The following is a 15,268-nucleotide window of genomic DNA, read 5'->3' on the forward strand; positions in this document are numbered from 1 at the left end:
GAAATAGATTTTCATTCATTTTGTGATTGCAGACATGTATATATTTTATTTATTTAACTCTAAGGAACTGTAGTTCTATTACTGAAAATCTGAAGCTGCAGGAGCTTGATGTGGGTGAGTAGGTGTAACATACTAGTAGAAGAAAAAACAGCGCTACAAAGACGCGGACTAAAAGAAGAACATGTACGACGGACAGGCACTTGTCTGTCGTACATGTTTTTCTTTTAGTCCGCGTCTTTGTAGCGCTGTTTTTTTCTTCAAGTATTACTGAAATTGTTCTCAGCGATCACAATATCGACCATTAGCCATTCTGGCTTTGCTGCTTGCGATGATGCATCTTGACGACATTGCGAAGGAGAGAGCAAGGGATTTTTCAATGCTTTTGACTCAAGGTTGTAAATTCCCTGCTGCATGCAGTGTAATAATATTTGGCCCCCATGTTCACGAGAGCTTCGTTAGCAGGTCAGCAATGTTTTCTTCCTAAGTTCAGAAAGCGTTTCAGGCCCCTTTAAGATTTCTCTCACCACAGTGCTCATATTTTGACATACTGGTTGATATAGTATGCGGTTTCCTTGTGATGCATTCTTGGAGCACGCAAGTTACATGTACAGTGGGTGGTCTATGCAGCGTCAATAAAGTAAGATGGCAGTTTGTTTCAAACTGCCATCTTGCGGTTTCCTTGTGATGCATTCCTTGTAATGCATACTATGCGGTTTCCTTGTGGTGCATTCTTGGAGCACGCAAGTTACATGTAGAGTGCTCACGGAATGAAATGGGACACGGAGCATTCAGTAGAACCCTACTTATGTGCAAAGTATGCGAGAGCACTATGTCATGTCGCTAGGAATTTGGTCACCAAAGGTGACGAGGACTCTGATATAAGTGTACGCGCCAGAATTACGTCGATGTGACACGAACTGCAACCAGTTGAAACAAAAGTATGCGCATTACTTAGCCCTAAATTGACGCGTTTCATTCCGTGAGCACTGTACAGTGGGTGGTCTATGCAGCGTGAATAAAGTAAGATGGCAGTTTGTTCCAAGAGACTAGTGCACTTGGCTAGTGGTCTCTCGTAACACAGCACCTACATTCTTAGCAGTTTAGCTCACAGGATCCAAATGCAAAATATATCTGTGTGCTACTGTATTTTACACACTAAGCTAGCAGGCAGCAAGTTGTGTCTTGCGTTCTTGCTGATCTGGAGAATTGCTTGCGTTGCAGGATGAACTAGTGAAGTGGTTAGTTTAGGTGTGGGCCACCATCCCGCTTGACATTGTGGAGTCGTTTGATAAACGCAGAGTATCAAATGCACTATGGACCGTATGGAGGATTACAAGTAAAAGCATAAATAGCAACGAAGTGTCCGAGTATGATGATCAAAGACATTAAGTAAATAAATTCCCATTTTTTGAAGGTAAAGTATGCTGGTTTTACCTTTCTCTTATTGCTGAATTGGAGGCATGCTACTTTTTTTGCTAGAAAATTAGGTGTACATTCAGTTACTACAGTATCTTGAAACTCTTCTGACATTTTTACATTAGTTTTCTAATTTTAACCCATACCAAGTGGATGCATGTTCGATTTGTGCCAAGTACTGCCAAGTGAATTGGCAGTATGTATTGGTGTTCTTCTGGTTCTTGCTTGATTTGACCAATTTCATTGGTTCCATCAGGGTTGAATTAATGCAAGTTGACTGTGCTATGGTAGCCAGTAAATAAATTATAGTTGTAATCTATTGTTCTTGTTTTTTTTTTTCTTATAGGTGCAGATGTCTAGCGACTTGGAAGTCCACAGCACTTCCACCCCATTCCTAGCTCACATTCAAAATGTGGAACCGGATGAAGGACTTGTCACAGTTTTCGTTGAAAGGCTGGGGAAAATGTGAGTGTGCAGCTAATCTTCTAGTTGCTGTGCCTCATGAAGTGAGTGAAAGCACAAATACTTTCAAGAATACTTGAAGTTCCGCTCTCTATTTACAGTCATGGCACAGTGTCCACAGACAAACATTTACCTGCTGCAGTGGTTTAGTGGGTATGGTGTTGAGCTGCTGAGCACAAGGTCGATAGATCAAATCCCGGCCGTGGTGGCCACATTTTGATGGGGGCGAAATGCAGAGAAACGCCCGTGTCCCGTGCATTGGGGGCACGTTAAAGATGCCCTGGTGGTCAAAATTAATCCAGAGTTTCCCACTACACCGTGCCTCATAACCACATTGATGTTGTGGCACGTAAAACCCCAGAATTCAGTTCACGGAACATTCTTTCACAAGTTTAACAGCTGAACTGCTAGTGTTTGAAGCAATAAGCATAGCTTTGTGCTCCTAGCCATGCCTTTGTCACTTACATTTAACCTGAAACGCCAGAATGACATTGCTCGCATTATTTGAAAGAAATGCACTAGTTCAGTTTTTGGAGAAGCTGGAACATTTGGGTCTGTTTTTTTTTTCCCTTGACAGGAAAGATACAGTTACAAAATATATGTGCAATGCTTGTTTAGTGCTTTATTTATTGGAATGTGACACTTCACTGACAACCTCTGACAATGGAACCCTGCTCCTTGAGACATGCATTCTGAAGTCGGTGTGCTCTGGTTGTGTAGAAACAAGACTGCTGTCTTTGGTGGAATGGGTGACATATGCTGAGGAGTTGGCCTTTAATGCTCTGGAACAAAACTGTCAAGCTTTACATTGACAGAAGTAATTGTAACAAGTTGCAGCTGAGCACACCTTGCACCTCAACCTTCCCCCTTCATCTCATGGCAGGCTACTCTGAAGGTGTGCATGTAGCCAACTGTGCAGCCTTTAAATGGGGAGAACTATTACCAGGTATTTTACATACCACATTTACTCAAATCTAGGTTGGCCCCAATCCTAAGTGTCCCCAGAAAGTCTGAATCTAGAAAAAAAAAGAAAGAAAGCTTACACCTTAAATGTAGGCCAAACAAAAAGCGACGACAGCGTTCACAAAATGAAAGCAGACTTTATTGCATATTAACATGCCCAGCTCATTCTGCGTCTCTATCGTCGATATCGTTGTTACCTCCTCGTTGCGGCCGGTGCACACAAGAAGAGTCTCCCGTTGCCCCCTTCAAAGATGGACATTTTTCTTGTCGATGCCGAAGTCTCCCCTGGCTTGAATGTTTGACGATGCATCTGTGGCTAGTACAGCGTCTCGTTTGAAAGTGGCAGCATAGTGGCATTGCCTGTTTAGTGCCATTACGATAATGCCACACCACACGTCGATACGACAGTTCAAAATAGCGATGCTGCTTGTGTACTTCAGTTGAGATACTGACTTTTCTAGATGGCGCTAGCTATGCACCATATTTATCATTTCAGTTTAAAACTGCCGCATTTTTGGAAATCCTCGGATCCAAGCCAACCCTAGAGTTAGGTATATGATTATCTGAAAAAAAGTATCGGCCTAGGCTCAAATAAATGCGGTACTTTGCCGCAGTCTGAATGCACTGCTTCTGTTTTTTTTTTTTAAATGCACTCATCGGTGGTCATTATGTGTTACGTAAGGGGTCAAACTGGGCTAGCTTGTGTAGAGGTGCATATGGAAAGCATAAACAAAAGTAGGGTGAAGAGAGGGTGCTGCCAAAGTTTTGTTTCAAAGCAGCAATATTTATACCTCGATATAATGAACTTCAATATATTGAAATTCTTGATATAATGAAGTAATGAAATTCTTGATATAATGAAGTATTTAATCTTTTATAAATTCTTGTCCATAGAACGCTATGTACAGTCGAGTCCGGGTATATCGAATCTGAATGGGATCACAAAAAAGTTAGATATATAGGTAATTCGATAAATGAAATAATAGGCCCTGGGGCAAACTGCGGCTTACTGATTGGTGTGTTCGAGGGCCGCTAAGTTACTGCACACAATTTTGAAAAAAAAAAACAGGCAAGCTTTATTTAAGTGAAAAAAAATATTAAAAAATTGCTGCTTCTGGTTTACTTCTTCTGCGAAATGTAGTTGAATACGCTCATCTCTGTTTTGTCAGGACTGTCAAGGTGCAAAAGCCCCATGCTTTCCATATCGCTGCAGACGCGACGAATCATGTCAAATGCCGATGTCAAGAATTATGCATAAAGACATTCCTTGATTTTCTCATGGGCAGGAGCGCACACACAAACGGCTCTTAATATTGTTTGGTCAGCGGCTTGTGGTTTTACAGTAAACCCTCGTTAACGCAAAGTTGTAAAATCCTGGAAAAATTTCGAGTTAAGCGGAGTTTCGGGTTAAGCAAAATCCTGAAAATTTTAGTGACCGGGTCACTGAAGGAGCCAGTAACAACCAGCACTGTCCTTGCCAGTGTAAGCCTTTTGCAGCTCAGCGATGTGGTGGTTGCGCCAGGTGTCTGCAGTCCCTTCATCGACGGTGCCGCTTTCGCCGTGGATAGGTTTCGAGGCCAGGTTATTTCTCTTTTTAAATCGTTCAAACCACCCATTGCTGCAATTGAAGTCTATGTGGCCCATCTGCAATGCCAGAGCGTCTGCCTTCTCCATCATCATTTGAGTTGTCATGGGAAGGTTGGCTGCCCTGACATTCTGGAGCCACAACATGAGTGCTGCTTCGACGTCCGGGAATTTCGAGGCCCAAATCCGCTTCTGCTTGCTGGAAAAGCTTTGCTCGAAGCCATCCAAGACCTTCTGCCGATTTTTTAGAACTGTCGAAAGCGTCAACAAGGGAATGCCGAATTCTTTGGCGATGCTTGTTTTGGACCTTCCTGCTTTCTCCACTTCCTTGATTAACACGACTTTTTTTTCTCCAGCATCAGAGATTTACACTGCTTGGGGCGGTACATTGTCGTCCGTTGACCACACACAAACACGCACACACACACAACAAAAAAATCGCAGTCAACGTGTCAGGCGCATAGCATGACAAAACAGAGAACTAACAGAACCGCCCACGCACAATCGCCTAAGAGCGCTCACAGGTGCGAAATGCGGTGGACTGGAGCCCGCTGGTGCGACTACCTGATAAAACCCATGAGCCCCCTCGCGCAAGCGGCGCACATCACATGACTGCTTTCAAGGTTACTTGACTCGGTTGACGGAAACAGCTGCGTCCGCGGGAATTTTGTATTCGCCCTTAGATCGTGACCGCTTTCGGCACTTGGTAGGAACCAAGTGCTCGCTCGGAGCCTGTATCACCTGGCCTTTGCCTTCAGCCGTCCCGGTCAAAATTTCGAGATATACGTATTACGCCCGAGAAATGCTTCCAGATAAACGGGAGCAAATATATAACACCTATGGATGGGAAGGTGCAGTGTGGAAAACTTTCGACTTAACCGATATTTCGAGATATGCGAGTTCGAGTTAACGAGGGTTTACTGTATCTTCTTGTTCTTCAGAAGCATGCTCAATGTGCTGTGCGGGATGCCGAAGTCATCTGCTACCGTGGACTTCTTCTCGCCTGCCTTAACACGCTTGATCACTTTCAGCTTCATTGCATAGTCCAAGTTGATTCTTTTCTTTACTCTTGCAGTGGCCATCACTTCTGCAAGATTGCACAACAAATACCTTAAAAACTCATGTATAATACGAACCCGCATATAGTGCGAGGTGACATTTTTGGGACGCGAAATGGAAAAAAAAAAAGTTTTATCCGCGTATAATATGAGTTGGGAAAACTTTAGGAAAACATTTATTTAAATTGCACTCCGCACTTCAATCACTGTCTTCCTCAGCTGCACTCTCTTTGGATAGTTCTTTGTCAGACATATCTACTCCGAGGTACTCATCCTCTGTGCCATCGAGTGCTTTCGAAATGCCGCACTTTTTGAATGTGCAGCGCACAAGGTCCTCTGGTGTGCTGGCCCATGCGACCACAATCCACTTGCATAGCGCAGCTGGTGAAGCCCGCTTCAGCTGCCTGGTCGGCGTCACTGCAGGCTCACTTAAGTGCATCCAATCTGCGTAACACCACTTGACCGCGTCCTTGAACGGCTTGTTCACGCAAAAATCTAAAGGCTGCAGCTGAGGCGTCATCCCACCCAGGATAACGACAAGTTCAGTGCCAGATTCACGCAACAGTCTCTTCACTGAGTTGGCCAAATGGCAACGAAATGCGTCCAGCACGAGAATGGACGAGAATGACAACAGTGCGCTGGGCTGCTTACACTAGACGGACTTTATCCAGTCGAGTACAAGATTCTCATTTATCCAGCCTTTCTCATGGCATCTCACGGCCACATTTTTTGGCAGCTACTCACCTTTAGGCACTGTCTTGCGCTTGAAGACGACATGGGATGGAAGTTTGCGTCTGTCTGCCGTGCACAACAACATGACGGTAACTCCCATTTTCTCGTTGCCAGTGGTCCGGACATAAACTTAATTAGAGCCCTTTTCATGCACTTTGAGGGGCGATGGCCTGTCTAGATAAATCGACGTTTGGTCAGCAATGCCGATTTGCCCTAGCTGGAAGTTTTTGGACTTGCGCAGCGAAATAACGTGGCACTACAACGATTGGGGCAGCTTTTGCAAAATCGAAGTTCAGCGGCATAAGGAAAAACCAGCACGGTACATGTAGCGACATATCCAGTGCTTGCTCGCTTTGAAGGCGGAGCTTGGTAGCCCTTTTTCACTTGCAAGCTCCTTTGCTTTTGCCTGCATAAGCTCCAAGCTCACAGCTAGATGCGCGACTCGCTGTTGGCGTACGAACTTCGTCAGGGCGAGTTCGATTTCCGGGAATGTCCCACTCTTCGGGCCGCGAAAGCTTCTTCGTGTTCCGCTCCACACGAAAAGGGCTTCCTTCTGTCAACGCCATCCGCGAATGCTTTCGTAGTTGACGCCAAACTGCCTCCCGGCTGCACTGTTGGCGATGTCCTGTGCGGCTAAAATAACCTTTCTCTTGAAAGCAGCCGAGTACTGTTTTCGTGGTCCGGACGTCTTGGTCCTTCAATGCGGAATAAAAAAGATGCACTTTGTGAAGCGGGGTTTGCATGTTTGCTGCCAAGGTGCGCACTCAATAATAAAGAAACGATGCTCTAGTCACGCAGCACTAACGAAACCAAGCCGTAGCCACGCAGCAATAAGGAAGCCAAGCCATAGCCATGCAGCAATAACGAAATCAAAACTTCTAGCCCAAATTTCTGACTGAAATTTTCATTCGGATTCGCATATAGTATGAGGCGAAAATTTGGGACGCTAATAATAGGGAAAAAACCTCATATTATACGTAGGTTTTTACAGTAGGCACTCAACCCACGCGACGACGATGCCACAAAAATCAGAGAGAAGGAATGCTGATGTTCGAGGTAGCACGTGGGCTAGCCAAACAACTTGATGGGCCTTAACTGACTGCACACACGAGGCCCGCAAGAAGCAAAAAGTGCAGAAAAAAGGGTTACTGTCGTGGTTCTATTCGTGAACGTGATTGACGTGCAAGCGTATAGGTCGCTGCGACGCTTCACCTTGTTTCTTATTCCCCCCCCCCCCCCCCTTCGCAGCCACCTAGACTTTCCTTTAGGTGGCGTTGCTTTGCCGTGCGCTCAGCACGCTCCGTCATACTTTCCCCGATGTGTTATTCTCATCTCCACCTCCAGGCGGCAGAACACCTCAAAGTGCACAAAGCAGTGCGCTTTGAGGCCATCGGCGTGTGCCTCATTCTGTATAACGAATGTGCTGGTGAATGGACGTTCTATATATGCATGCACTAGCCCTGTACATTTGCATGGTATTTTCAAAGGGTCTTTACAGCTGTTTCATACACACAATATCATTTGTCATACAGTCGAACCCACTTATAACGATACCGGTTTTAACAATATATCAGGTATAACAATGAGAAGCTGCTGCACCGTCGACTTTTATATGTTCTCCATGGTGAAATAACCCGCTTGCTACAATGCTCCGACACCGCACTATCGGCTATAACGATGAAGTGTGGCTGCTCGGTGTCTGAGCCGAAAGGTAGTGAAATGCAAAATCATTGAAAAGAAAATGAGAAATTCAAGCTGCTGCACGATTGGCCGCTGCTCCAACAGCCGCCGCGCGCTCATTTTCCAGCCCTCCGAACATTAATGGGCTGTGCCCATAGCTCTATGCCGCCTTTCTGAAACACAGATGGACCGCGCCAACTGCACTGCAAGCAGATTACGCTGAGATTTGAGGGATCTCGCGAGTAAGAGCGGGCGTGAAAGAGCAAATTTCGGGGCTTTTGCTCCTTGAATACAATGAATGAATGAAACCACGTTTATTCCACATTAAAATGCGTCGAAGACGCTGCGGTGGAAAGAGGAGGGGTGTTATTGGAAAAGGGGAAGGGTAAGGCTGCCTCCGTTTTATTAATGAACGTCCTGGAGGCAGCTAAGTGGGGGCGGCATGACGCTTGTGGCTGTCGCGGAGCCGATCACCGACCGGTGGTGCTGCAGGGTCCTGAAGGAACAGCAGCAGTGCTCGCCAGAGCTCGATGGCATGGTCCGGAGACGTGGTATCCGGGCAAGCCCAAGTCCAGAGAGAAGAAGGCCAGGGTCCCCGCTGTATGGTGGCCAGGGCACAAAGCCTTGGTGGGATCTAGAGGGGGCACTCCCAACAAAGGTGGTTTAGATCAGCACGACATGTGCACATGGAACAGAACCCACTTACGGGTGGTGGTGTGCCACCGTTGTGGAAAGGGTTCAACAAGTGAAAAGTAAGGAGGGTGCTTGTCTGGATTCTCCGAAGCAAGACTGACTCTCGCCGTGTGAATACCTTCGGTGGAAGTGACGGTATAGAGAGTGGATTGCCCACTGCTGCGAGGTAGGCGGCACGTCGTTGTTTGGTCGCATGCTTGTCTGCCATTGGGTCTGCTACCTCAGGTGTGGTAGCTAAGAGAGGATAAGGATTATCGGAGGCTCTGGCTAGCGCGGTAGAGAGATGAGCGCGCACCAGTCTATGTGCTTTCTCGTTTCCGGGGATACCGCAGTGCGCAGGGACCCAGTGAATGGTAACATCGTGACCGCATTCGCGGAGCAGGCGTGCCTGGTGCCGGATCTTCTGCAGTACGGAATCTGTGTAAATAATATTAGCACATGCCCGATGGGCAGCCTGGGAATCTGTGTACACATGATGGTGAACAGGGTCAGTTTGAGGTGAAGTTGCGAGGGCCCACTCCAAATAATCTAGGATGGCCATTAGCTCAGCGCGGGTGCTGGACATTGCTTCTGCTGATATATGATGGCGGCGGTTCTGATTTTCATTTGTCTGGTCGTACCACGCAGTCGCATAACAGGTGTTACTAACGTCGTCTGCAGGCAGTGCAGCGTCCGTGTATACGATGCGTTCAGTCAAGGAGAGTGAACTCGTAGCCTTAGCATGCCTCTTGGCATATGCAAGGCACCGCATTCGCTGAGTAGGGTCCATATTGAGAGGAAGTGGCCTGCCACCGGTGAGAGCCGTGATTTCCCACGGCGGCGTGTTGTTGGGCAAAATCGGCATTTTGTAGACGTCATACCCGAGGAGCATGAGCATGTGTCGCCCGGCTTTTGTGGCGCGAAGTCTCGTCTCTTGTGTATAGATGTGCATGTCTACGAGCTCGGACAGGTTGTTGAGTTTGCTACAACTTTTAAGCGCTTCGAGGCTTGTGTACCTTGGGAGTCCAGTTACAATGCGTTTGGCTTCGTTAAGTAACCGGTCGAGCGTGTGCATCTGTGTGCGGTTGACTGGATGATACGGCAGCCCGTACATGATACGGGTGACAAGAAAAGCTTGAGCGAACTGCCGCATTTCACGTTCGTTTACTCCACGGGTGCGGGTAGAGATTCTGCGTAAAGCGTGCAGGATTTGTTTGCTGGTCTTCGTAACGCATTGGAACCAAGTGTTAGCTGTGCAGTTCTCGTCTAGGTGCATACCGAGTATTCGGATAGTAGATTTCCGTGTGATGGGTTGGTCACCGATGTACAGTTTAAAAGACTGCTTTTCTTCCTGCTTTCCAAAGGTAGACCTGCCACCATGAATGACGACAAACTCTGTTTTGTCTGGGGCAGTGTGTAAACCCGTTTCCATGGCATAGGCGTGAATAATGTTGAGAGCTCGTTGTAAGACGTCCTCCTGCTCCCCGATGCACCCTTGATGCGTCCACACGGTGACGTCATCAGCGTACACCGCGTTTCAGGCTCGATATGTTGGCAAGGCACTTAGGCAGCTGGTGCATAGCTATATTAAACAGCGTCAGTGAAATAACCGAGCCCTGGGGGATGCCTACGCGGTTGGTTCGTATGGCGCTGGCGTCGTGACCAACTTCGACTTGGTAGCTTCGCTCTTCAAGGAAACCCGCTATGAAGTTGTACATCTTCCCTCTGATGCCAAGGGCACGTGCTTTGATCATGATAGTGTTATGATGGACAGAATCAAATGCCTTGTGTATATCCACTGCGACAACGGCTCGTGGGTGCACCGAATCAGAGTCGAGGACGTCCTGTTTTAAGCGGTCTAGCACATCCTGTGTTGATAGACCACGGCAAAATCCATACAGTGTAGGAGCCAAAAGGTCGCGATCTTCAAGGTACCACATCAAGCGCGTGTGTTGACCATGCTCTCCATTACTTTACAGACACACGAGGTCAAAGAGATCGGACGAAGGTTGGATAAGGTATGTGGTGGTTTACCAGACTTCGGAATGGGCTTGACCACCGAAAACTTCCAAGTGGAGGGCAGTATCCCGGTATCCCAGACTCGATTAAATTCTTCGAGAAGAGCGTGCTTGTGCTCAAGGGGCAGATTGCGTAGATGAGCCACGCCCACCTCATCGACCCCTGGAGCACTACGTACGTTAGCACGCTGCAAGGCGTGCTCCAGCTTGATCAAGGTGAAGGGGCTGTTAAGTGGTTCATTATCTTCAGAATGTACATCCTTCTGGTATGTGGTGTCTGTGGGGTGAGACGTCTGCGGGAAAAACAGTTCAGCAGCCTGTTCGGCAAGTTCCTGAGCGCTGATGCCTTCGCGGAGGGCCACACGAGCCGCGCCATTGTTGGTCTTGCGCTGGCCGAGAAGAGAGCGCAGGATGGCCCAAACCTTGGACGTATGAGTCTGTCCATTGATGGATTCGCGAATTCCCATCCAGCTGTCTGACGCGAGTGTAGTCGTATATTCTTCGATCAAACACTGTATTTTGCGCAACCGTGCTTTTTGGTGAGCAGTGCGACCAGACCGCCTGTACTGAGCGAGTATCCGGTGCCTTCTATTCCATAAGGTGAGCAGATGTCTATCAGGCTCTGGGTGGTCAGAGGGAACCCGTAAGCATTTGGTGGCTCTTCGCTTCGCTACGCACAGCTGTGATACCAGATGGTCAGTGTTCTTGGCTGGAGACTGCTGCTGCAGTAACTCGCGGTATTTGTCCCAGTGTGTTATGTGGCTTAGCCGTGTAGTGGCGTGTGACTTACATTTTCGGATTGGCGTGGCCTGTGCAAAAGCGTATGAGGAACAAAAAGTGGTCGCTCCCCATGCAATCGTCCAGCACCTCCCATCGAAAAAGCTGCGGACGAGTACTCCAGGTAAGATCTGGTGATGTGTCTGCTTGGTGAACTGTCTGTCCCAGCCTCGTGTGTGCTTGAGGCATGTTGAGGAGTGTCAGCCCGTACTCCGAGGTATCTTGCATGATGCGCCGACCGCGCGGGCTGCATTTGTTGTATCCCCAGGTGATGTGCTGAGCGTTAAAGTCCCCGCACAACAATATGGTGTCTTGTGGATAAATCTTCTTAAAGTGGGAAATGAAGGTGAGATCAACAAGTGCCCTAGTTGCCTTATTCCTTGTGTTCTCGGGAAGCACGTAGACGCAAAAGATGAGCATTGTACGCTGTGATGAGACTTCTAACCGGCATCCGACAACGCTAAGAGTAGCGCTGCACCACGGTTGCGTGTCTAATTGCACATGTGTAGTTCCCCGTTGCACGTACAATGCTGTCTTCGTGGGTTCAGCGACTTTTACAGGCGGGGCCGTCATAGCCGATTATGCTCAGCACAGGGCCGTTGACTTCTTGAAGGGCAATGACCAAGGGACTGGTATTGACTCGCTTGCTGGAGAACCGGGTGATGATGTCAGCCCTCTTGTTGCGAAGAGGACGACAATTCCATTGCAGGACAGCTGCCCATGGTGATCAATTTGAAGAGCTAGACATGGTGAGGCTGTGTTGTTTCAGCAGCAATGAAGCTTGGTGGTACCCAAGGCGTACGCATTGCTGGTGCTCCTGCGGGTTTTGGAGAGGTTGTGCCAAAAGGGAGATTGCCGGAAAGCATGATACGCTCCATGATGGTGTGGACGCATGTTTCTATGGCCCTGTTAATAAGCTGTTGGACGCTTTGATGGATGGACTTCTCTATTTGCGCCATACAATTTTCAAGACGCTGCTCGAGATCGTGAAGTGTCGTTGGGGGAGGAAGATATAGATTATCGCTGGGAGGTGTAAGCATGCACCGTTGACTCAGCTGGGTCCCTGCGATTATGCTGCGCTACTCCATCTGAGGGTGGTTGCAGTGCAGAGGACGAGGGTGTTGAGGTTGAGGGAAGCGCTGTAGTATTGCTGGAACTGATTGTTAGGTGCGCCTTCGCTTGTCTAACTACATCCGCGAAGGTGGCTTTACCGCTGGCTTCTGACTGTGCAGCTGGGGATACCGGTGGCCCGGTGTAAAAATTCTGGCGCGTTGCCTTTAGCATGGGTCTAGATGAATTTAGTTCAGTTCCGCTCTCGGGAGAGCGGTGCTGACGCCCCTCTGTGTGCCATTTCCTACATGGCCTTTAGGCAGCCGGCTTGCGTTTTTGTTCAATTTTCTTGTTGACTTGTCGTCTTTTTGGACAGTTTGTGGCTGTGGCCAAGTGAGAACCACCACAGCTACGGCACTTCGGTTCTGCGTTCGGGCACTGTGTTCCCGCTTCGTGTTGCCGCAGACCGCATGTAGAGCATCTCGTTGCCAGAGTGTTGGGGCATTGCTCCTTGTGGTGCCCGATCTTGTGACATATGTCACAAACTGCCACTCGTGCACGGTACGGAAAGACACGGATAGTAAATGACCGCAGGCCGACCTTGTAGGGTAGGCTGTTACCTTCAAATGTGACCATGGCAGTACCTTTGTCACCAAGTGGGCATGCTTGCAGGATTTTGCACTTGCGGCCTTGCAAGGAGTTCATTAGTTCCTCAGAAGTCATGTCTCCAGCATTTCTAATAATGCCTATGATTTGATTACGACCAATGGCTTCGTATGCTTGAAAGGGCACATCCTGTCCACGGAGTGGCAGGGACGCTATTGCGAGAAGTGCGTTGCGCACCTCGGGTGCGGACGCGTCGACAGCGAGCTGATTGCTCTGACTTGAGTAGCGAACCAAGAACTCCGGTATTTGGTCTTCCTTAGAGAGACCGAGATGAGCCGAAATGTGGCGCGTTATGACTTTGTCTAACCGTATGAACTGTTCATCCATAATGCGGCACGGCTGCTTAGGCTGAAGGATGAGGGTGTGTTGATGTTTACGCGGGGCACCTGAGTTCGGCTTCACCGCGTCCGTCGTGCGGTTCTGCTTTGTCCGTCGAGAACGAACAAGTGCCCAGTTGTCCTCTTCGTCCTGGCGACTAACGGGAGAAGGAGGCATGCGATGTGCGCCCCTTGCACAGGGGTGATCCCTGTGTATACTTGTGTACTGTCGTTCGGGCGTCAGCATGAGCGAGCCTCGTGCACGTTTTTCTCCATTCGGTGCGGTGGAAATGACGCGAGCTTGTTAAAAGTATTAGCAAACTTGCCTTCAATGCCATGCTGTTCCTCTAGGTCCATGAGTGGGGCGGAGGGGTTGGTGTCCGGCAGCAGCAGCACCCTTGAAGGTATAACAGCGGCGGCCGAGTTCTTCGTTAAAGTCAGCGGCGCAAACGAGGCAGCCTGGTTGTCCGGAACCTGTGAGTCCATGTCATCGGGCAGTGGTACATCGTTAGGGAGCACGGGCTGCTCCGGCGAGGCTATCAAAGCACGAAACTTGGACGAGCAGCAATGGCCGACGGCAGCAGGCCGGACGGCGGTATCGCTGGCGGGCTCAGATAACAGCGAGCCAGACAGCTGTTACTGCGAGCGGGTGGTGTCGCCGTGATTCTCTGGTGGCGAAGCGTTGATTGATGTAATCCAGCCATTCTTATTAACGGGTCAAACCTGATGTTTAAAGCGAGAGCCGATCTTATTACATGTTCTTCGATGCTTCTTCTTCCTCTTCCCCCCCTTGAATATATGAGTCTGCCTAGACACTACGGAGGAGGTTTCTTAGCGCGTGTCGTATGCATTTGTCCCCTAGACATGCTGGCATTGCGAAGTACGGTCGAGTTTGTTTACGCTCTGCCACTGGCTGCCTGCGCGGTGAGCCAGTGGGCACAGACGCATCATCTGGTGATTGCTCGACCCCACTCTGCAATGCCGGAACGCCTAGGGACAAATGCCTACAGTATGTGCTAAAAAAACCTCCTCCGTAGTGCCTAGGCAGAATCATATATTCAAGGAGCAAAAACCCCAGATTTTCTCTGTCGCCCCTGCCTTTACTTGCGCCTCCACAGAAACGGCTGGTGATCCCTCAAATGAACGTCTCGTGTGCTTCTGCAAGGGTTGCAGAAGATAGTGCCAGCCTTTTCTCCTTTGCCCACCACAAGAACCACCTCTCTCGCATGTTGTTCTCCCTCACGAGTTGCAGAATCAAGTGTCTTACCTTTCTTTAGATGACTATCATCATCATCATCATGTTGCTGGCTGGCTCCTCACTCAGTGCAGTTCTGCGAACAGCTCAATCACTTGCGTTCGTTTTTGTTGGTTGTGTCGAAGTCGTTCCCAGCGACGCGGTTTCTCATCTTCGCTTGACTCGCTGCCGAAATGGAAGATGGCTGATCCGTCTGCTGATCATCGGCAATGCATGCCGTTGCCGCTGAAAAGAAAGCGCATGGCTATAGATTTGGAAACTAAGTTCTTCTAACCGATGAGACAATCGTCAGAAACGTGCTTGCATTGGATAGCGGCGGCGGCGACGGCAGCGATGATGCGGTATGGCAGGCTGTCTCAATGCTTTCCTCACAGGAGGCACATGATTCAGTCCCCTCCAGGGCTTCGTTTTCACAAGGAACCTTCCGCTGCACTGCCTTGGAGAAGGATGTCGGCTATCTTCCTGTAAAGCATGCATGGCTGACAGACATAGGCCTTTCTCGTGCTGGCCAGTGAGAAGTACGTGCTGAGATGCTTGTGGTGATCTCTCCTCAGCATTTCTTATGGGTTTCTCAAGCTGACAAGCTGCCATGGCAGCCTTCTTGCAATTTTTTAAAGG

The 15,268-nt window shown here is 48.7% G+C and overlaps 1 protein-coding gene across 1 annotated transcript in view; it reads left to right on the top strand.

Moving 5' to 3' along the window:
- Positions 1-1,393: 1,393 nt before the first annotated feature.
- The window catches only part of LOC139052070 (uncharacterized), a 117,985-nt gene continuing 104,110 nt past the window's right edge, over positions 1,394-15,268 (top strand). The window contains exons 1-2 of the mRNA XM_070529139.1: positions 1,394-1,414; positions 1,763-1,881. Of these exons, the coding sequence (XP_070385240.1) occupies positions 1,769-1,881 (113 nt within the window). The 5' untranslated portion in view covers positions 1,394-1,414; positions 1,763-1,768. The remainder of the gene's footprint in view (positions 1,415-1,762; positions 1,882-15,268) is intronic.

This window comes from Dermacentor albipictus, unplaced genomic scaffold (assembly GCF_038994185.2).
Source record: "Dermacentor albipictus isolate Rhodes 1998 colony unplaced genomic scaffold, USDA_Dalb.pri_finalv2 scaffold_17, whole genome shotgun sequence".
In the NCBI taxonomy this organism is placed as follows: Eukaryota; Metazoa; Arthropoda; class Arachnida; order Ixodida; family Ixodidae; genus Dermacentor; species Dermacentor albipictus.